The sequence below is a fragment of the Pristiophorus japonicus genome, chromosome 5, assembly GCF_044704955.1.
Source record: "Pristiophorus japonicus isolate sPriJap1 chromosome 5, sPriJap1.hap1, whole genome shotgun sequence".
NCBI lineage: Eukaryota > Metazoa > Chordata > Chondrichthyes > Pristiophoridae > Pristiophorus > Pristiophorus japonicus.
This window is the reverse complement of record NC_091981.1, coordinates 245056347-245081450: the sequence shown is the minus strand read 5'-3', so window position 1 is coordinate 245081450 and position 25104 is coordinate 245056347. Positions and strand designations below refer to the sequence as shown.

Below are 25104 nucleotides of genomic sequence, written 5' to 3'. Positions count from 1 at the left end.
CTTGGAGGGTGGAAGATGCCTGTGCTTGGATTTTTTTAACGTGTGGTGGTCGTTGCACACCAGCCACCATAGGAGGCAACATATATGCTTGAATACAATCAGAGCTTGTAACAAAGCCAAGATTTCAGGTAAGTCATACTTTGCAAAAAAAAACTACAAACCAATAATCTAGCCTTCATTAAAATGTTTTCAGGTATTCAATTTCTTCGAATATATCACTCATCAAAATCCTTGTTCCAATCAAAAATTAAATGAAGTGCTGGCACTAGAAATGCTGGAAAGTAAATAAATGTAGTTATTAAAAAAAAAACTGGTTAAAAACATCTTCGTAAATTATCTGAAACCATAGTTATTTTTATTAATTGAACAACAATTTCAGTAAATAAACTGTGTGGCAAACCCCATGTAAACCTACACAAAAGAAAAGTGAGCATATCCAGTGGTAGCATAGTTTTATTTTTTATATACTTTAGGAAACAATATACAAAGCTGAGCTCTACCATCATTTTCCAATGATGGTTGTATGCTCAAATTACACAGATCTAGCGCATTGTGATGGCAAAAGAACAGCAGTCAGCACCTTACTTGAACAGTTAGCAACAACACAAACATCCTTCAAATTAAATGTGTCATTCTAGCAATACAGGTAAACCAAGACTTTACACAAGCCAATTATCGGCAAGGAATCCAAAATCCTCGTTGAAATTCTTGTTTTAGTCACTGAATCACTTACAAAAAGAAAAAAAAGTTCTTCTGTCATTCATATTTGCACAAAATGGTCTGTTCTTGAAAGCTAAAGTTCTATACAAAGAAAAACAAGCATCCAACAAGGATTACTCCCAATCAGGTTTGCCAGAGCAGTTCAGCTTCCTATATGCAGCAGCTGAATAAAAAGAAGGGTACCCAGTGCTTTAAACAACAAAAGTTTATTATATTTACATACATCTTTTCATGACTGACCAGCTTTCTTCCATCATCAATGTTAGCAAATAACATTGGGCTTCTGTCACTATTCTACGAGTGGCTTCAGCCGCTTAATAAATACACACATGCCCTGTATCAATCTTTCTCTGCTCCCATTTTTTTTTTTAAATAGGGCACAAATGCAAATACACAGCAATTAGGTAGGCATACAAGAAATCATTTTGTACTGTACCTACTGCAACAACCTGTAATTTTTTTTCATACAACAGCACATCACTTATGAACTGCTGTACAGAGGAATGAAAAGTTGGTGAACCCAAGTGCCTTGGCCACAATGCCTTAAGAAAAAAATTGTAATTGCCTTGCAATGAAGAAAGCTGTCTGCAGAGCTGCTCCTGACTGGGTCTGTGGAATCTGAAGGTGCTCCATGCTAATTTGTATACTGACCAAACTGTTCCAGTTGTTGCTGCCCGTGATGCACACTGGCTGGTGTCAGCATTCTAGGAAATGCGTATCACTGAATGATGAAAATTACCAAAGCTAGTTTGCAGACAAGTTAACATGTAAAAGGCTAGGTATTTAGCCACCTCAGCATTGATTAGTTCAGATGTCAAAGCTCTGATACACATGGCTTCCCATGGCTTCACTCTACAAAACATATTTACAACGTGAAGAATACATCTACAAGAAATCTACATTTCAAGGGTTTACAAATCAACCACTTATTTCCCCTGAATCAGAACCCTCCATTTCCCCTCCCATTCCACCCCTTTGCCCAGCCCCACGGTCCAAAGCCTTCTCAAACGCAGCTCAAATTTTAGTTTAAGACTGGGCAAACGTTTACAGTTCCTGGCTTTAAACCATGTGCAATTTCTTCACAAGTCCTCACACCATAAACGAATTTTGATTCTTCAGTTTTTCAAGTTCTTTAATTTGTTGTCTCAAAAACAGTATCCTGTAAAAGTGAGAGGGGAAAACTGAGAGTTACCACATTGACAGGTCAATTACACTGAATAAGTTTTAAAAAAATACAGCAAAATCGAAAGATACAATAGGGCTCAGAATACTGTTATGTATCTTGTTTGCTCGGACAAACAAAAATGATTCACGTTCAGCTCCCATTTGAATGCACGAAATTAATGAATTTAGAGTATTTGGAACAAGTACTTAATTATGAATTGAGTTTCATAAATGCACACCTCATCACTACAGATACAGTGAAGTCAAATTTGCAGCACCGAACACACCAACTACCCACCGCTGTCCATTATTTACTCTTTAAAATAGGATTTGCCTTCAATTGAGCTCCTAATCTTGAACAATAAAAGGTAAGTTTTTTTTTAAATTCACATATAAAAGTGCATGCAGAATCAGATGCTGCATATAAACACACCAACATTTTCCCTTCTCAGTTCTGTTTTGCTATGCTGAGAACAGGAGCCTGATGGAAGGCAAGCCCAGTGAAAAACAAAGGCTAGATTGTACAGTGGGCAGGCAGGGCCACGCTTTCCCCTCTCCCGTTGGTGATGCCCATTTACAATATAAACAGGTTAGGTGTCACCAATAGAAGTCAATGCCATAAAATACTTAGATCTGCATTCAAATTGCAGCTTTGACAATAATTATGTAAACCCACGATCTATCATCCCACGCTGTCACAATTGCATTGACCAAAAGTACATATGGGACAGAACCAAAATTGCTGACAGCTACACAAAGCTGGCAAAATTCACAAGGGTTTAAATCTGTAGCATAATGAGGCTCACCAGACTAATCACATACTAATCCAGTTGCTTACCTTTGCTCACGCAATGTTGCTTGGATTTCACATACTCGAACCAAAGACCTTAAATTTTTAAGCTCAGTACAAATTTCAGATATGTGAATGCTTCCCATGTTGTGTGCTTCTTCTCTCAGTCGTGATGCCTAAAAAGAAAAAAACAGTTAAGAAGGTATCAATAAGATCTGTAGTCATAGAAAAAGGAGAAATACTTACATTCTGACACGAAAGGGTACAAAGAAGAATTACTAAAATGAATCCTGTCCCTTAAGTCGTTAGATGGGATGCTTTGTCTGCAATGCCTGTCCAACACACAAGTCTCTGAGATAACCTAATGATCAGACTTGTTGAAAAAGTATTTTTCTCTTTCTCTCAGTTACTGGACTAGTTGCATTCTTGTCTGAATTGACGATAAGACTGTATCCAATCTTTGTAATAGCCATGATGTAGAAAAGTATATCAAAATACAGAATGGGCAGAAAAATAGCAAATTAAATTCAATATGGTATAGTGTGAGGTGGTTCATTTTGGTAGAAGGAATAAGGACGGTAAGAAACTAAATGGCGTAGAGAAGCAAAGAGATCTGGATACAGACACATAAAACCCTAAAAAGTAGCAACACAAGTTGATAAGGCCATAACGAATGCAAAGTACTAGGATTCATTTCTGAAGCAACAGAATGCAAGAGAGGGGTCATGCTCAATTTATATGAAACTACAGTTGGAAGTACTGCGTGCAGTTCTGGTCTCCATACTACAAAAGAGATATTGAAGCACTGGGATAAATGCAGATAAGATTTACAGGAATGTTGCAGTACCCAAAGAGAGAGGAAGATGAAGCAGACTGGGGGCCTTTCTCAAAAAGAAACCAAAGAGGTGACCCGATTCAGGTCTTTAAATTTATGAAGGGGATCGATAGGGTGAATGTAGAGAAACTGTTTCCATTTGTGGTGAGTGATGAGAATATGGACTCACTGCCGCATGGAGTAGTTGAAGCATATTGCGTTGAAGGAGGGCGGCAAGAGAAGGGATAACCAGCCATGGATAAACAAGGAAATTACGGAGAGTATCAAATTAAAAACCAATGCGGAAAAGGTGGCCAAAGTTAGTGGGAAACGAGAAGATTGTGAAAATTTTAAACGACAGCAAAGAATGACTAAGAAAGCAATAAAGAAAGGAAAGATAGATTACGAAAGTAAACTTGCGCAAAACGTAAAAACAGATAGTAAAAGCTTTTACCGATATATAAAACAGAAAAGAGTAACTAAAGTAAATGTTGGTTCCTTAGAAGATGAGAAGGGGGATTTAATAATGGGAAATGTGGAAATGGCTGAGACCATAAACAATTATTTTGCTTCGGTCTTCACAGTGGAAGACACAAAAACCATGCCAAAAATTGCTGGTCACGGGCATGTAGGAAGGGAGGACCTTGAGATAATCACTATCACTAGGGGGGCAGTGCTGGACAGGCTAATGGGACTCAAGGTGGACAAGTCCCCTGGTTCTGATGAAATGCATCCCATGGTATTAAAAGTGATGGTGGAAGTTATAGCAGATGCATTCGTTATAATCTACCAAAATTCTCTGGACTCTGGGAAGGTACCAGCGGATTGGAAAGCAGCTATTGTAACGCCTCTGTTTAAAAAAGGGGGCAGACAAAAGGCAGATAACTATAGGCCGGTTAGTTTAACATCTGTAGTGGGGAAAATGCTTGAAGCTATCATTAAGGAAGAAATAGCGGGACATCTAGATAGGAATAGTGCAATCAAGCAGACGCAGCATGGATTCATGAAGGGGAAATCATGTTTAACTAATTTACTGGAATTCTTGGAGGATATAACGAGCATGGTGGATAGAGGTGTACCGATGGATGTGGTGTATTTAGATTACCAAAAGACATTCGATAAGGTGCCACACAAAAGGTTACTGCAGAAGGTAAAGATACGCGGAGTCAGAGGAAATGTATTAGCATGGATAGAGAATTGGCTGGCTAACAGAAAGCAGAGAGTCAGGATAAATGGGTCCTTTTCGGGTTGGAAATCAGTGGTTAGTGGTGTGCCACAGGGATCGATGCGGGGACCACAACTGTTTACAATATACATAGATGACCTGGAAGAGGGGACAGAGTGTAGTGTAACAAAATTTGTAGCTGACACAAAGATTCGTGGGAAAGCGGGTTGTGTAGAGGACACAGAGAGGCTGCAAAGAGATTTAGATAGGTTAAGCGAATGGGCTAAGATTTGGCAGATGGAATACAATGTCGGAAAATGTGAGGTCATCCACCTTCGAAAAAAAAACAGTAAAAGGGAATATTATTTGAATGGGGAGAAATTACAACATGCTGCGGTGCAGAGGGACCTGGGAGTCCTTGTGCATGAATCCCAAAAAGTTAGTTTGCAGGTAATCAGGAAGGCAAATGGAATGTTGGCCTTCAGTTTCAGTGCAAGAGGGATGGAGTACAAAAGCAAGGAGGTCCTGCTGCAACTGTACAGGGTATTGGTGAGGCCGCACCTGGAGTACTGCGTGCAGTTTTGGTCACCTTACTTAAGGAAGGATGTTCAAGCTTTGGAGGGGGTACAGAGACGATTCACTAGGCTGATTCCGGAGATGAGGGGGTTACCTTATGGCGATAGATTGAGTAGACTGGGTCTTTACTCGTTGGAGTTCAGAAGGATGAGGGGGGATCTTATAGAAACATTTAAAATAATGAAAGGGATAGACAAGATAGAGGCAGAGAGGTTGTTTCTACTGGTTGGGGAGACTAGAACTCAGGGGCACAGCCTCAAAATACGGAGGAGCCAATTTAAAACCGAGTTGAGAAGGAATTTCTTCTCCCAGCGGGTTGTGAATCTGTGGAATTCTCTGCCCAGGGAAGCAGTTGAGGCTAGCTCATTGAATGTATTCAAATCACAGATAGATAGATTTTTAACCAATAAGGGAATTAAGGGTTATGGGCAGCGGGCGGGTAAGTGGAGCTGAGTCCACGGCCAGATCAGCCATGATCTTGTTGAATGGCGGAGCAGGCTCGAGGGGCTAGATGGCCTACTCCTGTTCCTAATTCTTATGTTCTTATGAAATATTGAGGAGCCTTGATGCATACATGAGGGGGAAGAGGATGTACAGTGGCAGGATGGGAAGAGGTAATTGAATGGAAGGAAGCTCGTGTGGAGTACAAACACAGACAAAGACCAGTTGGGTTGAATGGCCTGTTTCTGTGCTGTTGATTCTGTCATTTTCACAATTTCAGCTTGAGATCAAAGCTATATTTCACAAATTTTGCCACACAAAAATCAGAGAGTTAACCCACAATGTGAGTATCTGCACAATTAATCACCCTCACTTCAATTGATCTTCTTTATCCCCTCCATACTGTGCAACATTAATGTCCTACATGGCCCTTGACTTGGCTTCAAATCTCATATTCTACGCATCAAAAATACCTATTCTGATCTCTGCAACATTGCCCGTCTCTATCGAGAACCTCAGCCTGTCTGCTGATGTGTACAAGTACTTCACCTCCGGACTCCATTACTGAAATGCCTCCCTTGTCTTCCCCGCAAGTGACATCTCCCCCACCTCCCTCCACATCGGGCTCATCTTTGCCTCACGCTCAAACATTCCTCCTAAATTCCTCGGTCGCTATCTTCTGCTTTTCCTTCAGAAGCTGCCTGAAAACATACTGCTTTGACCCTGCCTTCAGTCACCAGTGTAACTCTCATTGCTCAGTATCCAGTTATTTTCAATTCTATGAAACGCTTTGGCTATTTTATGACAGTAAAATGCATGGTTCAGCTATTCACAAGATAAACTCATTGAGCAAACAGCGAGTGCTCATTTAATCTCCAAGAGTTAAGAAATGTTAAAACTATTTCACTGACTGCATATGCGAGAATAGAAATACTTCATAGTTAGCTAATGTAAAATCAGTTTTTAAGCAGTACGAAGTTCTGAGACATGACTTAAATAATTCAATTGGACTCGGATTTAGCTGAAAATTCTACTTTTAACTTGAATGTCATTTTTAGCAGGTCAAATTGCCTACTTATCCCTCCAATAAATATTTTAAATTACTTAGAAACATAGACATAGAAAATAGGTGCAGGAGTAGGCCATTCAGCCCTTTGAGCCTGCACCACCATTCAATGGCTGATCATTCCCTCAGTACCCCTTTCCTGCTTTCTCTCCATACCCCTTGATCCCTTTAGCCGTAAGGGCCATATCCAACTCCCTCTTGAATATATCCAATGAACTGGCATCAACAACTCTCTGCGGCAGGGAATTCCACAGGTTCACAACTCTCAGTGACAAAGTTTCTCCTCATCTCAGTCCTAAATGGCTTACCCTTATCCTATGACTGTGTCCCCTGATTCTGGACTTTCCCCAACATTGGGAACATTCTTCCGGCATCTAACCTGTCCAGTCCTGTCAGAATCCGAGACGTTTCTGAGATCCCCCCTCATCCCTCTAAACTCCAATGAATAAAGGCCCAGTTGATCCAGTCTCTCCTCATATGTCAGTCCAGCCATCCCTGGAATCAGTCTGGTGAACCTTCGCTGCACTCCCTCAATAGCAAGAACGTCCTTCCTCAGATTAGGAGACCAAAACTGAGCACAATATTCCAGAGAAGGTCTCACCAAGGCCCTGTACAACTGCAGTAAGACTCCCTGCTCCAATACTCAAATCCCTTTTTGCCTTCTTCATCGCCTGCTGGACCTGCATGCCAACTTTCAATGACTGATGAACCATGACACCCAGGTCTCGTTGCACCGCCCCTTTTCCTAATCTGCCGCCATTCAGATAATATTCTGCCTTCGTGTTTTTGCCACCAAAGTGGATAACCTCACATTGATCCACGTTATACTGCATCTGCCATGCATTTGCCCACTCACCAAACCTGTCCAAGTCACCCTGCAGCCTCTTAGCATCCTCCTCACGGGTCACACCGCCACCCAGTTTAGTGTCAACCTGCAAACTTGGAGATATTACACTCAATTCCTTCATCTAAATCACTAATGCATATTGTAAAGAGCTGGGGTCCCAGCACTGAGCCCTGCGGCACTCCACTAGTCACTGCCTGCCATTCGGAAAAGACCCGTTTATCCCGACTCTCTGCTTCCTGTCTGCCAACCAGTTCTCTCTGCACGTCAGTACATTACCCCCAATACCATGTGCTTTGATTTTGCACACCAATCTCTTGTGTGGGACCTTGTCAAAAGCTTTTTGAAAGACCAAATACACCACATCCACTGGTTCTCCCTTGTCCACTCTGCTAGTTACATCCTCAAAAAATTCCAGAAGATTTGTCAAGCATGATTTCCCTTTCATAAATCCATGCTGACTTCGACTGATCCTGTCACTGCTTTCCAAATGCGCTGCTATTTCATCCTTAATGATTGATTCCAACATTTTCCCCACTACTGAAGTCAGGCTAACCGGTCTATAATTACCCGTTTTCTCTCCCTCCTTTTTAAAAAAAGTGATGTACATTAGTTATCCTCCAGTCCATAGGAACTGATCCAGAGTCGATAGACTGTTGGAAAATGACCACCAATGTATCCACTATTTCTCGGGCTACTTCTTTAAGTACTCTGGGATGCAGACTATCAGGCCCCAGGAATTTATCAGCCTTCAATCCCATCAATTTCCCATCTAATAAAAGATATCCTTTAGTTTCTTCTTCTCACTAGATCCTCGGTCCCCAAGTCCAGCCGGAAAGTTATTTGTGTCTTCCTTTGTGAAGACAGAACCAAAGTATTTGTTCAATTGGTCTGCCATTTCTTTGTGCCCCTTTATAAATTCACCTGAATCCAACTGCAAGGGACCCAAAGTTTGTCTTCACATATCGATAGAAGCTTTTGCAGTCACTTTTTATGCTCCCGGCGAGCTTCCTCTCATACTCTATTTTCCCCCTCTTAATTCAACCCACTGTCCTCCTCTGCTGAATTCTAAATTTCTCCCAGTCCTCAGGTTTGCTGCCTTTTCTGGCCAATTTATATGCCTCTTCCTTGGATTTAACACTATCCTTAATTTCCCTTGTTAGCCACAGTTGAGCCACCTTCCCAGTTTTATTTTTACTCCAGACAGGGATGTACAATTGTTGAAGTTCATCCATGTGATCTTTAAATGTTTGCCACTGCCTATCCACCGTCAACCCTTTAAGTATCATTCGCCAGTCTATTCTAGCCAATTCACGCCTCATACTGTCGAAGTTACCTTTCAGGACCTTAGTTTCTGAATTAACTGTCACTCTCCATCTTAATAAAAAATTCTACCATATTATGGTCACTCTTCCCCAAGGGGCTTTGCACAACAAGATTGCCAATTAGTCCCTTCTCATTACACATCACCCAGTCTAGGATAGCCAGCTCTCTGGTTGGTTCCTTGACATATTGGTCTAGAAAACCATCCCGAATACACTCCAAGAAATCGTCCTCCACCGTATTGCTACCAGTTTGGTTAGCCCAATCAATATGTAGATTAAAGTCGCCCATGATAACTGCTGTACCTTTATTGCACACATCCCTTATTTCTTGTTTGATGCTGTCCCCAACATCACTACTACCGTTTGGTGGTCTGTACACAACTTTTCCTAAAGTAACAGATTTACCTACATAAACATCACGTACATCCACAGAGATCTGGCATATATTCCGAAGAACTTTACACCAATTCCATTCGGCTTTTTTCTCCAACTATCTCAGCAGCAACTTCAACTTCCTCAATAAATCTTCCTTCAGAAAGTTCGACGCTGTACAACCCAAAAATATACATGTATGGTTTCACCGATCGTGTCATTTTTGTGCTTCTTTCACCATCTCCGCCCAGTGCAGCAGGTTCAAGTACCTGTTATACAAGACATTCACCTCCATAAATTTACATCTGTGCCAAGTCCTTCTCTAGTAATTCTTCCCTAACTTCTTCCTTTTACCCTCCCTCGGCTCACTTAAGGTTTTTTTTTAAGTATATAATCGCATAGATCCATAAAGTTGGCCACCCATCAAACTTCAGCTCCGTCAATGAACAAAGACATTCTTGACAGCAGGACAGAACTTGCAGGTAATGCCAGTAACAAAAAGAGAAACCTTCAAACATGACAACCAACAGCAGGATCCAGCTATCCTCTGAACCCCAACCCACAAAATTCCATTCCTTTCCCACATTTCATGGTACTTGCACGAAGATTCCTCCTTTCCCCACCACAAGGTCTGTTCACTCCATCTTGTGCATATTTATTATTCTTTGCATTCAAGCATTATCCCATTCCATAATATCTTAGTAAAACTGCTAAGATGCTGTGGGCCATGATCCTACTCTGTCTCCTCCCAAGTGCTCCACCATCATAATGCCAGTGCTCACAGCAATTTTAATCACATCATTCCAGTCCAGCATTTTACATTGATATATAGCCAACAATGTGGAATATTGCCCAGGTATGTTCTATCCATACAAATAAACATGTTAAATCTAAACCAGCCTCCTTCCAATCATTAAGTAAAGTGATGGAAGGACTCGCCAATAGTGGCACTGAGCAACAGCTATTCATCAATAACCTGCTCACCGACACTCAGTTCGGGTTCCACAAGAATCACTCTGCTCTATACCTTAATGCAGCTTTGATGCAAGAGTTGAATGCTGGATGAGGAATGAGATTAGCTGCCCTTGAAAGCATTTGATTGCCAAAGCGCCCTCGTGAAACTGAGATCAATGGTGATCAAAGAAAAACTTAGAAACGGGTGGAGGTCATTCAGCCCATTCAATGAGAGCATCACTAATCTGTGTCTTAATTCCATCCACCTGCCTTGGCTCCATATCGCTTAATACTCTTGGCTAGCAAATAGAATCAATCTCAAATGTATTATTAATTATCTTTGCAATTAAACCTTTCATTATTTAATGGAAATGTCAGATATATAATTTGTTCAATTGCATAGGATCTTAAAAGTTTTATTATTCCAAGTGCAGAAGACACCATAACGGCCTGACCGAGTTATTTAGCTATGAAGAATATTTTGCTTAAAGATAATAATTCAGGAACCACTATACAGAAAATAATGTGTCGAATTTTGCAGAAATATCACATTTAGTGTACAAATTACAAACTCTCTGTGCAGCTGCTGAACCAAGTTAATTTAAACTTTAAAAAAAAGTCACAGCATTGAAGTAAAACTTGAGTGAGCCTAGTCATATTGTAGAATGAGACATTATAAAAGAGTGAGAGCCCAACTCAAAAAACAATTTTATACACCATTGTATTTTGACAACTTCAGTTATGTACTCAAAGTTGTGCACCAACAGTATTTTCTTAACTTTATAGAATTTAAGTCAGTAGAGCAAAATTCGCAAAGCAACAGAACGCATAGCAAAGACAAACCAAATATATTCCAAAACTTCAAAATGTCAATTTCCTTATATTCCCAATAATGTTTGTATCAACTATTTCAAAACACAAACAACTATTCACTCACTTGCTTTTCCGCATGATCAGCAGGCCAACCTTGAACATGTTTTATAAGATTTTCATTGAAGTGCGCTGCTAGTGTCGGCGTCAATGAACACGAGGAACGTGCAGACGTGGTTGATGGTACTGAAGATGCACTGCTACTTGCGATGTGATTTGGACTTGGGGATGGACTTCTCTGGTTGCTGTAAAAGTTTCAATAGTTAGGTATCACAAAAATTTATAGACCTTTTAAAAATGCACTTGACAGTATTAAAATTATAAGAAAACATTCCCCTTGGGGTCAAGGACCTCAATTTGCAGCTGCTAAATTTAGTCATTCTTAACTTTTCAATTGAAATAAATTACTTTACAGCCATAGAAGTGAACAGAATTTGCTTCCAACAGGAAGTACAACTTTGTATAGAGCGTGACTTTTCAGATCTGTATTAAACCCTCCTTCATCTGCATCTATTACACTTCACAAACATAAAAAGTACAATTCACATTTAGAAAATGTTGGTCCCAAAAAAATAAGAATTAATAAGTAGCATTTAATGTTTATTTTGCAGTAAAATATTGCACATCATTAATCTTCAATGTGAATAACCAAATCAAATGGCTTCCTGAGGCAATTGTGGTGCTGTAAATGCTATCTTGATGACAGCTGCTATTAACCAAATTCTATTTTTTTTAGAAATAGGAGGAGTAGGCCATACAGCCCCTCGAGCCTGCTCCGCCATTTGATCCGATCATGGCTGATCCGATCATGGACTCGGGTCCACTTCATTGCGCACTCCCCATAACCCCTTATCGGTTAAGAAACTGTCCATCTCGGTTTTAAATGTATTCAATGACCCAGCCTCCACAGCTCTGAGGCAGCGAATTCCACAGATTTACAACCTTCCGAGAGAAGAAATTCCTTTTCATCTCAGTTTTAAATGGACGGTCCCTTATTCTAAGATTATGCCCCCGAGTTCTAGGCTCCCTTATCAGTGGAATCATCCTCTCTGCATCCACCTTGTCAAACCCCCTCATAGTCTTACACGTTTCAATAAGATCACCTTTCATTTTTCTGAACTCCAATGAGTAGAGGCTCAACCTACTTGACCTTTCCTCATAAGTCAACCTCCTCATCTCCGAAATCAACCAAGTGAACCTTCTCTGTACTGCCTCCAAAGCAAGTATATCCTTTCTTAAATATGGAAACCAAAACTATACGCAGTATTCCAGATGTGACATCATCAATACCCTGTATAACTGTAGCAAGACTTCCCTGCTTTTATACTCCATCCCCTTTGCAATAAAGCCAAGATTCAATTGGCCTTCCTGATCACTTGCTGTACCTGCATACTAAACTTTTGTCTTTCATGCAACAGGACTCCCCATTCCTGCTGTACTTTGCAATTTTTCTCCACTTAAATAATAACTTGCTCTTCGATTTTTTTCTGCCAAAGTGCATGACCTCACACTTTCCAACATTTTACTCCATCTGCCAAATTTTTTCCCCGCTCACTTAGCCTGTCTATGTCCTTTTGCAGGTTTTTTGTGTCCTCCTCACACATTGCTTTTCCTCCCATCTTTGTATCATCAGCAAACTTGGCTGCGTTACACTCAATCCCTTCATCCAAGTCGTTAACATAGATTGTAAATAGTTGAGGTCCCAGCACTGATCCCTGCGGCACCCCACTAGTTACTGATTGTCAATCCGAGAATGAACCATTTATCCCGACGTTCTGTTTTCTGTTAATTAGCCAATCCTCTATCCATGCTAATTTGCATTCAACACACATATACCTCCAGCTTCATTGCTGAAGATGTCATTGTAACAGCTACTGCTTAGGAACTGGGTAGAGCGAGAATTTAAAAAAAATAAACTGATGGCATTTATATAGCACCTTCAATGTAGTAAAATGTTCCAAGGCGCTTCACAGATGCATAATCAGACAAAATCTGACACCAAGCCATATAAGGAGATATTAAGACAGATGACTAAAAACTTGGTCAAAGAGGTAGGTGGTAGAGATAGAGAGGCGGAGAGGTTTCGGCAGATAATTCCAGAGCTTGGTGCCTAGGTAGCTGAAAGCACAGCTGCCAATGGTGGAGCGATTAACACAGGGGATGCGCAAGAGGCCAGAATTGGAGGAGTGCAGAGATCTCATAGGGTTGGAGCGCTGGAGGAGGCTACAGAGATCGGGAGGGACGAGGGCATGGAGGGATTTGAAAACAAGGATGAGAATTTTTAAATTGAGACATTGCTAGACCGCGAGTCAATGTAGGTTAGCAGAGTTTAAGATGAGCTGAAGTTTATGGAGGGTGGAAGATGGGAGACCAGCCAAAGGAGTGTTGGAATAGTCAAATCTCGAGGTAACGAAAGCATGGATGAGGGTTTCAGCAGCAGATGAGCCAAGGCGGGGTGGAGTCATGCAATGTTACGAAGGTGGAAGTTGGCGGTCTTGGCGATGACGTGGATATGTGGTCGGAAGCTCAGCTCGAGGTCAAATATGATACCACGGTTGTAAAAGTTGACCAGAAGTGCCAACTCGGCAGAGTAGGGACATCAGCATTGCACTCATGCAGCACATAAATTCTTCACGTCTCAAGTAAATTCTGGCAGGTGTGGCATTGTTACCATGAGGTAACTGCCTTGATAACAATGAACAAATATTCCTAAAAGAGGCCAATAAAAACCAACAAAAATTAAGGGTTAAAAATTTTCAAATGCAAGGAAGAACAAACTGAGACTCCACTTTTGAGACGATGACCGTTAGTTAATACCTTAAGGGAAGATGGAAACCAAATGTCAGATCTCAGCCTCCCAGATATTCCAATAACTTAAGAAACTTATGCTTTTAATGTGAACAGCCCAGCCTGTAGTATTTGAAAGATACCAAGAAACATTAGATCATTGTTCCTTTATATAGAATGAACACAAGACGGACAGATATTTAAATGGATTGGAAATATACAACAGTGACTACACTTCAAAAGTAGTTAATTGGCTGAAAATTTCTGGGGTTGCCCCAAGGTCATGAAAGGCATTGTGTAAATGCAAGTCTATCTTTATCTAGAAAAAAAATCTTGGATTGAAGTTTGGTATTGATAAATAAAGCACCCTTCACACCCTTCTGAGCATTCTGGAAACAGGGAATAGCAACAATGGATGCTAGTTTCTTGTATAATCAAATATCTTCCAGTATGTGGATCATTGAATATCAGAGAAAATGAAATTAAAGAAACTTGGGCTGTGTACTAATTCTGAGGCTGTGAGCACCAGCACCCCAAAAGATCACATTGATTTCACTAACCGATTACAAATTCTAATCATTAGCCCAAAGCAGTGATGAGTGACTGGACATGAATGAAAATGATATGCAAGAAGTCAACAACTTCAGCATCTTTAACATTCAAGGTGTCCAAATCACTTTACAAAAAGAATAAGGGGAATGATGGAAACAATGGCGAGCAGAAGATGGGTTTTGAGGAGGTTTTAAATAAACAGAAGTAGATAGGCAGAGTGATTCATGGAAGGCGTTGCTGAGAGTAGGGCAAGGGCAACTGAAAGCTTTGCCGCAAATGGTGGAGCGACAAATGAGAGAGATGCACAGCAGGCAAGAGTCAAAGAACCAAAGTGTGCTAAATGGCTAGAGGAGATTGCAGAGGTAGGAAGGTGCAGGCTGTGGAGAGATTTCAAGACAACGTCAAGGATTTTCAATTGGATGCATTGGGATAGAAACATTGAATAACTCTTTGAAAGAGCTATCCAATTAGTCCCACTGGCCTGCTCTTTCCCCATCGCTCTGCAAAGTTTTCCCTTTTCCAGGAAATCTCTAGAAACTGATGGCTTCCGCCCCAGGGTTTCACAAGAAATAGATGAAGAAATTGCAGAGCGATTAGATCGAGATTCTCTAGATTCAGGAATTGCATCATTTCGGATTATTTGAGCAGAAACAATTTAGGTCAGTGAGGACAAGGGTGATGGGGGAACAGAACGTAGTGTGGGTGGTCATGTTTTGGACAAGCTGGATTTTGTGAAGGCTGGACATTAGGAGGGCTGTAAGCAGAGCACTGGAGTAGTCAATTCTGGATGTGACAAAAGCATGGATAAGAGTTCTGGATAGGCAATGTGCAGTGGAAGTGGGCTTGGCATTGGAGGGATTGTGGGGTATAGAGTTCAAAGGCAAATTATTTCCTTCAGTCTAAATGAGTGAGAGCGATAGCAGCATTGACAAGAGCTCACTCAAAATGAAACGGTCACTGTCCAACACAACAAAGGCAACAATGAATTGGTTGCCATGCTGGACGACACAAAAGCGTCATTTTCCATCAAGTGGGTGCAGCAGTAAGCTGAGGTTACAGTAATGAACTTGGTGTTGCTTTCGGAATTGCGAAATTTGGCTACAAGAAAGCAAAACTCCAAATACATTTTTAGTCAAGTCAAATAATTTACACTACAGCACTCAAATCATTAAATTATATCATGTCCTTCAGATGCTGTAGTGGGCAGGGAAGGGGAGTAGAGATATTGGATAGGATAAAAATAGAAAGAATGTACCAAATAGGTTGGCACATTCAGTTAACAAGTCACCTGGTCCAAATGGGATGCATCCGAGGTTGCTTAGAGAAGCTAGCGTGGAAATAGAAAAAGTTCTGACACAACCTTTCAATCCTGCTTGGATTTGGGAGTGTTGCCAGAGGACTGGAAGATTGCAAATGGTACACACCTGTTCAAAAAAGGGGAGATAAACCCAGAAACTGCAGACCCTTCAGTCGAACGTTAGCAGTGGGAAAATTACTGGAGACCATAGTCAAAGAAAAATTAATTCTCACTTGGAGAAGCATGGGTTAATAAGGGACAGCCAGCACAGATTTGAAAATCTTGTCTGACTAACCTGATTAAGTTATTTGATGAAGTCACAGAGAGGGTTGAAGAAGGTAGTGCAGTAGATGTCCTCAGATAAAAATGTAAATAATGGTTGGTACTTAGCAATGGGTTTTGAACACCTGGCAAAACTGGTAAGCACAATTAAAATACTAAATTGAAGCTTTGTGATGCAATTCACGGAAATACGACGCTTTCCATTGTTTGGTTTCTCATGAGAGTCGACGGTTTAAAAAAAATGTTTCCCAAAAACCTCTCAGGATCTGAGTGATACTAGCAAAGTTGCATTTATTGCCCCTTTTGCAGGTGCCCCAATAATACAGTGGGTCTTGTCTTTGAACTACTGCAGGACTTGGGGTGATGGCGCTCCCATTAGGTGGGACATTTAAAGATTTCGACTCCGATACTATGAAGGAACAGCAATAAGTTTCCAAGTCAGAATAGTTTGCAACTTGGGCGGAGTGGGGGTAGGGGCAGGGGAACTTACAAGCAATTGTGTTTCCATGACTGTTTTTCTTGTTCTTCCTGATGGTACAGGTTGTGGGCTGAAAGGCGCTGTTGCAGTAAGCTTGGCAAGTTGCTGCAGTACATTCTGTAGATATTACAACAGTGACCACATTGTACATTCATTGGCTGTAAAATGCTTTGAGACATCCAGTGGTCATGAAAGGCGCTATATAAATGTAAGCCTTTCTTTCTTTACATACTGCAGCCAAAGTACAACAGTGATAGAGGGCTGGATTAACAGGGGTGTCAAGTCAAGAGGACTGCTCTGTATCCAAAAACAAAAACTTCAATTTCGATAAAACCATTCATGATGTAAATGTTTCAAAATGCTTCATAGCCAATGAAGTACTTTTGAAATGTAATTACTGTTGTAATGTTGCACCCAAATGGGATGGAGCTTCTTCACTGTAAATGCAGCAGCACTCATCCAGGTGAGTGGTGTGTATTTAATCACACTCCTAGTTTGAGCCTTTAGATCATGGACAATCTTTTAGGGATCAGGTGAGCCACTTGTCAGAGTACTCAGCTTTTGTCCTTCTCGTGTTGCGACATATCCAGTAAAGCTCCTGGTCAGTGGTGATTGCTTCCCCTCCCCCCCAGTGATGGTGGTGCTACAGAAGGTCAGCAGGAGTTGGTTGGCCCAATTTTTTTTGGAGATGATTACATGGCACTTAAGTGGTATTAATGTTAAACTTCCACCTCCAAGACTGGATTTTGCCAGGTCTTGCTGTAGGTAGATATGAACGGTTTCATTATTGGAGGAGGTATGAATATAGTTAAAGATGAGAATAGTCAGTGAACAGTCCTACTCTGCCTCAATGAACAGGGCAATTACTGTCATCTCCTCTGGCATTCAGTCTGTGTCCATGCTTGCATCAAGGATACAATGAGGTCTGGAGCAGAGCGATGCTGAGGGAACCAGAACAAAGCATCAGCAATGCAGGTTGTTAGTAAGTAAATGCCACTTGTGACTATTGACTCCTTCCATTATTTGCTGATGATTGGAAGGAAACCAGCAGAGCAGTAATTCGCCAGAATAGATTTGTCCTGCATTTGTGGAACAGACCTGGGCAATTTTTCATAATGTCAGGTAAAAGCCAGTGAGCTAGAACCTCCGCTTTTTTCGCATGCTTAAACACCCACTTTACCACTGAAATGACGTTTTACACCCAGATATCACCCATTTTGGCACAGAATGGAAACTGGCAGGCATTTTTAGGAAACTTATCGCCGAGCGTTACTTTCCCCATGTGCTTAACGCCGAGAAAAAATATTACACCCCCCCCCCCACCTTTTGGGGGCAGAATCAGCAGAATGGGCGAATTCAACGGCCATAATATCGCTCAGCACTACTTTCTGTAAGGAATTAACGCCGAGATTCAATATTAACGTCCGCCCACTGTTTTTTGTCGTAAAGAGCATATTTACCCAAACTAGTGGCTATGGAGATCGCCCATCGTCAATTTCACCACCTCGCACACATATCGCCCACAATATTGCTCGGCCAGAAAACCGCCCACAAAAAGTGGAACGAACCGGAAAGAATCACAGCGTTATGGACGCCATGTTCGAGATCACATGTCGCGTCCTTTAAAAGGCTGCTGTGCTTCAACCTCGGCAGAGTTCGGATGTATTCTGCATGTCGTTGGGAGTTGATGTCAACATCTGTAAAAACATCTTGACCATACTGTGACCGATTGGAATTGAGGAGGTGTCTTCGTCGGGACATTCCTTGTTTGTGACCAATCGGTGGGAAACAGAGAGCTACTGCAATGGGACCTGTCCTTTCTCACCCTCTCTTGGTGACTAAATACATGCAGCAGACTCAACATTGCCGAAGGAATGCTCCACTGCATTATGTGCCCAATGTACGAAGTGACAGACAGATGAGGAGGACCAGATGTTGCACCCCCCACAAGGAGAAGCATTCTTACCTAGACTTGCCCGACACCACCTGCCTTCGGAGACTGCGTTTCCACAAAGAGGTTATCACTGAGGTATGCCAGCTGATATCTCTGCAGCCTTCCAGCACCATCAATACTGCACTGTCCGTCGAGGTCAAAGTAACCGCGGCACTGTCGTTCTACGCTTCGGGTTCTTTTCAGGCCACAGCTGGCGACATTTGCGGATTTTCTCAGCACGCCACATATCGCTGCATTAGACAGGTCACTGAAGCCCTGTATGCACGCAAGAGGGACTTGATCAGTTTCCCTATGACCTGTGAGGCATAGAGTGAGAGGGTTCTCGGATTCTCCAGAATTGCAAACTTCCCCAAGGTGCAGGGAGCAATAGACTATATGCACACTGCAAGGGATCCCACTCCCTGAATGTCCAACTGGTTTTCGATCACCAGCAAATTATACTGGCAGCGAATGCTCAATTTCTGGGCAGCATCCATGATGCTCACATCCTGCGTGAGAGCACTGCATCTGACTTGTTTAACAATGAGCCACAAGGTCAATGCTGGATGCTTGGTGACAAAGGATATGGCCTCTCCGCCTGGCTGATGACCCTCCTGCGTGACACCCACATCGAGGCAGAGAGTCGATACAAGAGCAACAGAGCAACTTGCAATATCGTGGAGAAAACCATTGGAGTACTGAAGCAGCGCTCACTCAGGAGGCGAGCTCCAATACTATCCTGAGCAGGTAGCTCAATTTGTGGTGGTGTGCTCCATGCTACACAACTTGGCTATCAGTAGGGGACAAGAATTGCCTGATGAGTCTGACAGTTCACCTCACCAGAGAGACAAAGAGGACGAGGAGGTGGACGCTGACATCTGCCCAGACAATCAGGCGGACAGTGAAGTCATGCCCCGCCCCAATATAGAACACATGAAAGGGCCCATGGTGGCATGATAGCTGCAAGAGCCTTACGTCAGGAACTCTCAATGATCGCTTTGCCTGAAAGAACATTGGTGTTATTTACAAGGCTTACACACTGCTGGGTGTGCAGGTCATACATCAATGGTGGGCATCACCTTGGTGACAGTTAAAGTTTAAGTTGATTGAAGTTAAGTGTGATTATTCCCATTGGTGTAAAGAAATCACCAGTGTGTAATGGGGCAGCTATGAGTCTGAAATCATCAGTATTTCTGCAACAAACCAACCCTTCCCCCCCCCCCCCACCTCTACCCCTTCCCCTCCTGATTCCAAACCGCCTGGCCAAGGAGGTCCTCAGGCGATGTTTCATTGGCGGGGGGTGTGTGACAGCCGAAGTGCTGCTTGGATGGTTACGGGAGAGGACGGTCCCGAGGTGGGAATGTGCTCTGAGCCAGAAGCAAGATGTTGCTGCTGGCTCTCGTGTGGTTGGCAATGGGGGTGCGGCACCTTGGGGTACAGTGTGGTGCTCCGGGACACTGGGAGCCCTCTGCCACCAGTGTTCCTGACTACCAGCTCCAGGGCCTCCTCCATCTCTTCCATGTTATATCTTATTTGTTGGACAAAAACTCGGTGCCAACGATGTTCTTGGTGCTTAGTAGGCTTTTTGCTACTAGTGAATTCCTGTCGTGCGTCCCACAACAGCCAGATAAGCACACAGCGCAGCCACACATGCTTTCAATGCCTCTGAGCTCCCTCTCTCTGTGTCTCCTCTTCTGCACATGACCTCCTGAATCGCGGGAACCGAGCGTTGCCATGCCATTGCTAAGGACGGCCACACTTTACGACAGAAGGTCAAAAAAATGTAACGCTACCGCCCATTTGATATCGCTCGCGGTAATGCCCATTTTCAAAAATGGAAACTAGGTGTATTGAGAATGGGCGAGAAGCCGGTGATCAGAAAACCCTTTTTTAATGCCGGAAATAACGCCCATTTTGGGGCGATAAGTACAAAAGTGGAGGTTCTAGCCTAGTGTATCTTCTGCACGAGAACAGCTTGGCTAGGGGTTAGTTAGTTCTGGTGCATGCATCTTCAACACTCCAGTGAGTTTTTCCATATTGCTCTTTTGACTGAGGATGCTGGCAAACACGTCAGCGTTGGTCTCTTGCACACACATTCTGGGCTCACATGTTCGTACCCAATTGTCTACCACCATTCTCAATTGGATCAGGTAGGACGAGAGCGTTGCTCTGATCTAGAGTTGTGGGACTGCATAGATTGTTCTATAACATGTTGCATTTAGCATTCAGCTTGCAGGTAGCTCTGTGTTACAGCATCACTGGTTTAGATAGACATTCTGAAGCATGCATGGTGCTGCTCTTGTCATGTCCTTCCACACTACCCACCTGAACTAGAGTTGATCTCCCAGCTTGATAGCGATGAAGGAGCGACGGATCATGATGCTATAATCATCACAAACAGTCCCGCGGAATTTGCTGCTGACCCCCAGCAACTCGAGGATTCAGTTTTGGGAGACTAAATTTGCCCTTAGTCTGTCACAGTTGGTGACACACTACTCAATGGAAAGTGTCCTGACTGTGAAGACAATTCTTAGACTTCAGAAGGACAAAGTGGTGCTCATTCTAACAAATGCTCGTGTGGACAGGCAAGTTGCTGAGGTCAAGGAGGTTACTCCCTCATCATTTGACACAGGCCCACTCTGACAGCTTTACCCTTCAGGCTTTGGTCAGCAGCCGTGCTGTCAAGCCATTCGTGGTGCCGGAAATTAATAGTTTCCAAACCAGAATACATGCTGTGGCCTTGTTTCCTACAGTACTTCCAAGAAGTGTTCAAGATACAGGAATACAAAATCATTAGTTGAGTATTGAGGGTTCCTGGGATCCGTCGATATGCACAGAGATCCAGGAGAATTGCTGAGGAAAAATATCCTTTCAAATAAAGCCCAAGCTTGTGAGTCAGGCTGAGGTTTTGAAATAAAAACAGAAAACCATGAAGTTACAAAAAAAACACAGAAGAGCGCAATGGGTAAATTCTGAAAAAAGTATTTTATGATTTAAAAAAAAATTATAAACCGTATTCTGGACATGACAAATTTCAGTTGCTATATAAAAAGCCTATTTGCATGATTCAAATGGTTCATCAACAAACCACAACAGTGAAATGCTGACTCATTTCTATGGGGTTTTAAAATTATAAATAGACACATGTGTTCCCCAAATCATGAAAACAAGGCAGGTTTCTGAAAAGAAAATGTTGTTGTTGTTCCAGCTACTGTCTGCACAATGAGAGAGAAAGAAAAGCATGAATGAGAGCTGTCAGACCTCATTTATTTCACAGAAACATAGAAATCTATAGTGCAGAAGGAGGTCATTTCAGCTCATCGTGTCTGCCCCGGCCAACAAAGAGCCACACGTCCTCGGCCAGCAGCCCTGAAGGTTACATATAAACCTATGAACAATGAACAATAGCGGAAAGGTAAAGAGCACCCAGCCCAACCAGTCTGCCCCACATAACTGCAACACCCCTTGCACCCCTTGAAACATTCTACACTCCACTCCAACCGGAGCCATGTGATCTCTTGGGAGAGGCAAAAACCAGATAAAAACCCAGGCCAATTGGGGGGAAAAAAAATCTGGGAAAATTCCTCTCTGACTCATCATAAAAACATAAGAAAAAGGAGGAGTAGGCCATACGGCCCCTCGAGCCTGCTCCGCCATTTAATATGAGCATGGCTGATCTGAACCTGGACTAAGGTCCACTTCCCTGCCCGCTCTCCATAACCCCTTATCGGTTAAGAAGCTATCTATCTCTGTCTTAAATTTATTCAATTTCCTGGCTTCCACAGCTCTGAGGCAGCGAATTCCACAGATTTGCAAACCAGAGAAGAAATTCCTCCTCATCTCAGTTTTAAATGGACGGCCCCTTATTCTAAGATTATGCACCCTAGTTCTAGTCTCTCCTATCAGACGAAACATCCCCTCTGCATCCACCTTGTCAAGCCCCCTCAATCTTACACGTTTCGATAAGATCACCTCTGAATTCCTCAACCTTTCCTCATAAGTCAACCCCCTCATCTCTGGCATCAACCGAGTGAATCTTCTCTGAACTGCCTCCAAAGCAAGTATATCCTTTCGTAAATATGGAAACCAAAACTGTACACAGTATTCCAGGTGTGGCTTTACCAATACCCTGTATAATTGTAGCAAGACGTCCCCATCCCCTTTGCAATAAAGGCCAAGATTTCATGGGCCTTCCTGATCACTTGCTGTACCTGTATACTAACCTTTTGTGTTTCATGCACATGTACCCCCAGGTCCTGTTGTACTGCAGCACTTTGCAAATTTTCTCCATTTAAATAATAACTTGCTTTTTGTTTTTTTCTGCCAAAATGCATGACCTCACACTTTCCAATATTATACTTCACCTGCCAAATTTTTACCCACTCACTTAGCCTGTCTGTGTCCTTTTGCAGATTTTGTGTCCCCTCCTCTCACATTGCTTTTCCTCCCATCTTTGATCATCAGCAAACTTGGCTACGTTACACTCGGTCCCTTCTTCCAAGTCGTTAATACAGATTGTAAATAGTTGGGGTCCCAGCACTGATCCCTGTGGCACTCCACTAGTTACTGATTGCCAACCTGACTCTCTGTTTTCTGTTAGTTAGCCAATCCTCTATCCATGCTAATATATTACTCCCAACTTTTATCTTGTGCAGCAACCTTTTATGTGGCACCTTGCCAAATGCCTTCTGGAAGTCCAAATAAACCACATCCACTGGTTCCCCTTTATCCACCCTCTTCATTACATCCTTAAAAGAATTCCAGCAAATTTGGCAAACATGACTTCCCTTCATAAATCCATGCTGACTCTGCCTGACCGAATTATGCTTTTCCAAATGTCCTGCTACTGCTTCTTTAACAATGGACTCCAACATTTTCCCAACCACAGATGTTGGCTAACTGGTCTATAGTTTCCTGCTTTTTGTCTGCCTCCTTTTTTAAAAATAGGGGCGTTATATTTGCATTTTCCAATCTGCTGGGGCCTCCCCAGAATCCAGGGAATTTTAGTAAATTACAACCAATGCATCCACTACCCCTGCCGTTACTTCTCTTAAGACCCTAGGATACAAGCCATCAGGTCCAGGGGATTTATCAGCCTTTAGTCCCATTATCTTACTGAGTACCACCTCCTTAGTGATTGTGATTGTGTTAAGTTCCTCCCGCCATAGCCCCTTGACTATCCACTGTTGGGATATTGTTAGCGTCCTCTACCGTAAAGACTGATAGAAACTCTGAACAAATATTTTGTGTCATCTCCATGTTCCCCATTACTAATTCCCCGGTCTCGTCCTCAAAGGGACCAACATTTACTTCAGCCACTCTTTTCCCTTTTATATACCGAAAGAAACTCTTGCTATCTGTTTTTATATTTCGTGCTAGTTTACTTTCATAGTCTATCTTCTCTTTAATCATTTTTTTTTAGTCATTCTTTGCTGGCTTTTAAAAGCTTCCCAATCTTCTGTCCTCCCACTAGTTTTGGCCACTTTGTATGCTCTTATTTTCAATTGGATACCGTCCTTTATTTCTTTAGTTAGCCATGGATGGCTATCTTTTCTTTTACACCATTTCCTCCTCACTGGAATATATTTTTCTTGAGAGTTGTGAAATATCTCAAGTGTACGCCACTGGTCATCAATGGTCCTACACTTTAATCTATTTTCCAAGTCCACTTTAGCCAACTCTGCCCTCATACCTTCATAGTCTCCTTTATTTAAGCTTAGTACGCTGGTTAGAGATCCAACTTTCTCACCCTCCATCTGAATCTGAAAGTCAACCATGCTATGATCACTCATTCCAAGGGGATACTTTACGAGGAGATTGTTTATTAATCCTATCTCATTATCGGACCAGATCCAAGATAGCCTGCCCCCTGGTTGGTTCCATTAGATACTGCTCAAGGAACTCGTCCCTTATGCACTCTTATGAACTCTTCCTCAAGGCTACCCAGGCGATCAAAACTCGTCCAGGAGATCACACTGGCCGTAGTCGATTTGTTGCAGTACTTACCATTGTATCATGCTGACTGAGATTTTGTACACTGGGGTTACGGTGCAGTTGTGCGCCCAGGATTAAGTCAAACTGTTAGATAGTAAAGGATTAGTTCTCATTATGTAGGATTTTTCTCAAGAATACAGCCAAGGAAAAACAGCTTCCACTCCCACTGATGCACTCAGTATTTGGTGGAGCACCTCAAAATCTATGTAAGCCCCTTGCATCATTTTCCCAAATGGAACTTCCACTTACAATTTGACTGCTTCAGTCAAATTCACACCCTTAGATTTACCAGCAGATGGCAGCAAGTTGCATAATAATGCTTATCTTTACAAAGCAATACAAATGCCAGCAAGTAGTATGTTTTCTAGTTGGAAGTCTATGTGCAATATTCTGATTCCAGCTTAAGAGAAGCACTCAGTCAAAACATTGTATTCTACATTGAGTCATATACTCTAATATAGTATGTGCAGTTACCAGCACTGTTGCTCTTGCTGACTTGTATTGTTACTGGCTATTAAATTCACTCTGTCCTCTGAACAGCTGTGCTTGAAGTTTTGAATGAAAGTTGAAGACCCCGAGACGTGGGTCTTTGCACGTGTATTTCCCACATTTAAAAGAATTCTAACCCCTTGCTTAACCATTGAAAAAAGTTGCAAAGTCTTCAAAGTAGACATACTTTA

General features: G+C 42.2%; 1 protein-coding gene across 4 annotated transcripts in view; it reads right to left on the bottom strand.

The window, feature by feature from the left end:
* Positions 1-437: 437 nt before the first annotated feature.
* Positions 438-25104, bottom strand: part of waca (WW domain containing adaptor with coiled-coil a) — a 130613-nt gene continuing 105946 nt past the window's right edge. For all 4 annotated transcript variants that reach the window (XM_070881492.1, XM_070881495.1, XM_070881491.1 and 1 more), the window contains 3 exons: positions 11169-11346; positions 2723-2850; positions 438-1879 (listed from right to left, as the gene is read on the bottom strand). In XM_070881492.1, coding sequence (XP_070737593.1) covers positions 1810-1879; positions 2723-2850; positions 11169-11346 — 376 coding nt within the window. In that variant the 3' untranslated portion in view covers positions 438-1809. The remainder of the gene's footprint in view (positions 1880-2722; positions 2851-11168; positions 11347-25104) is intronic.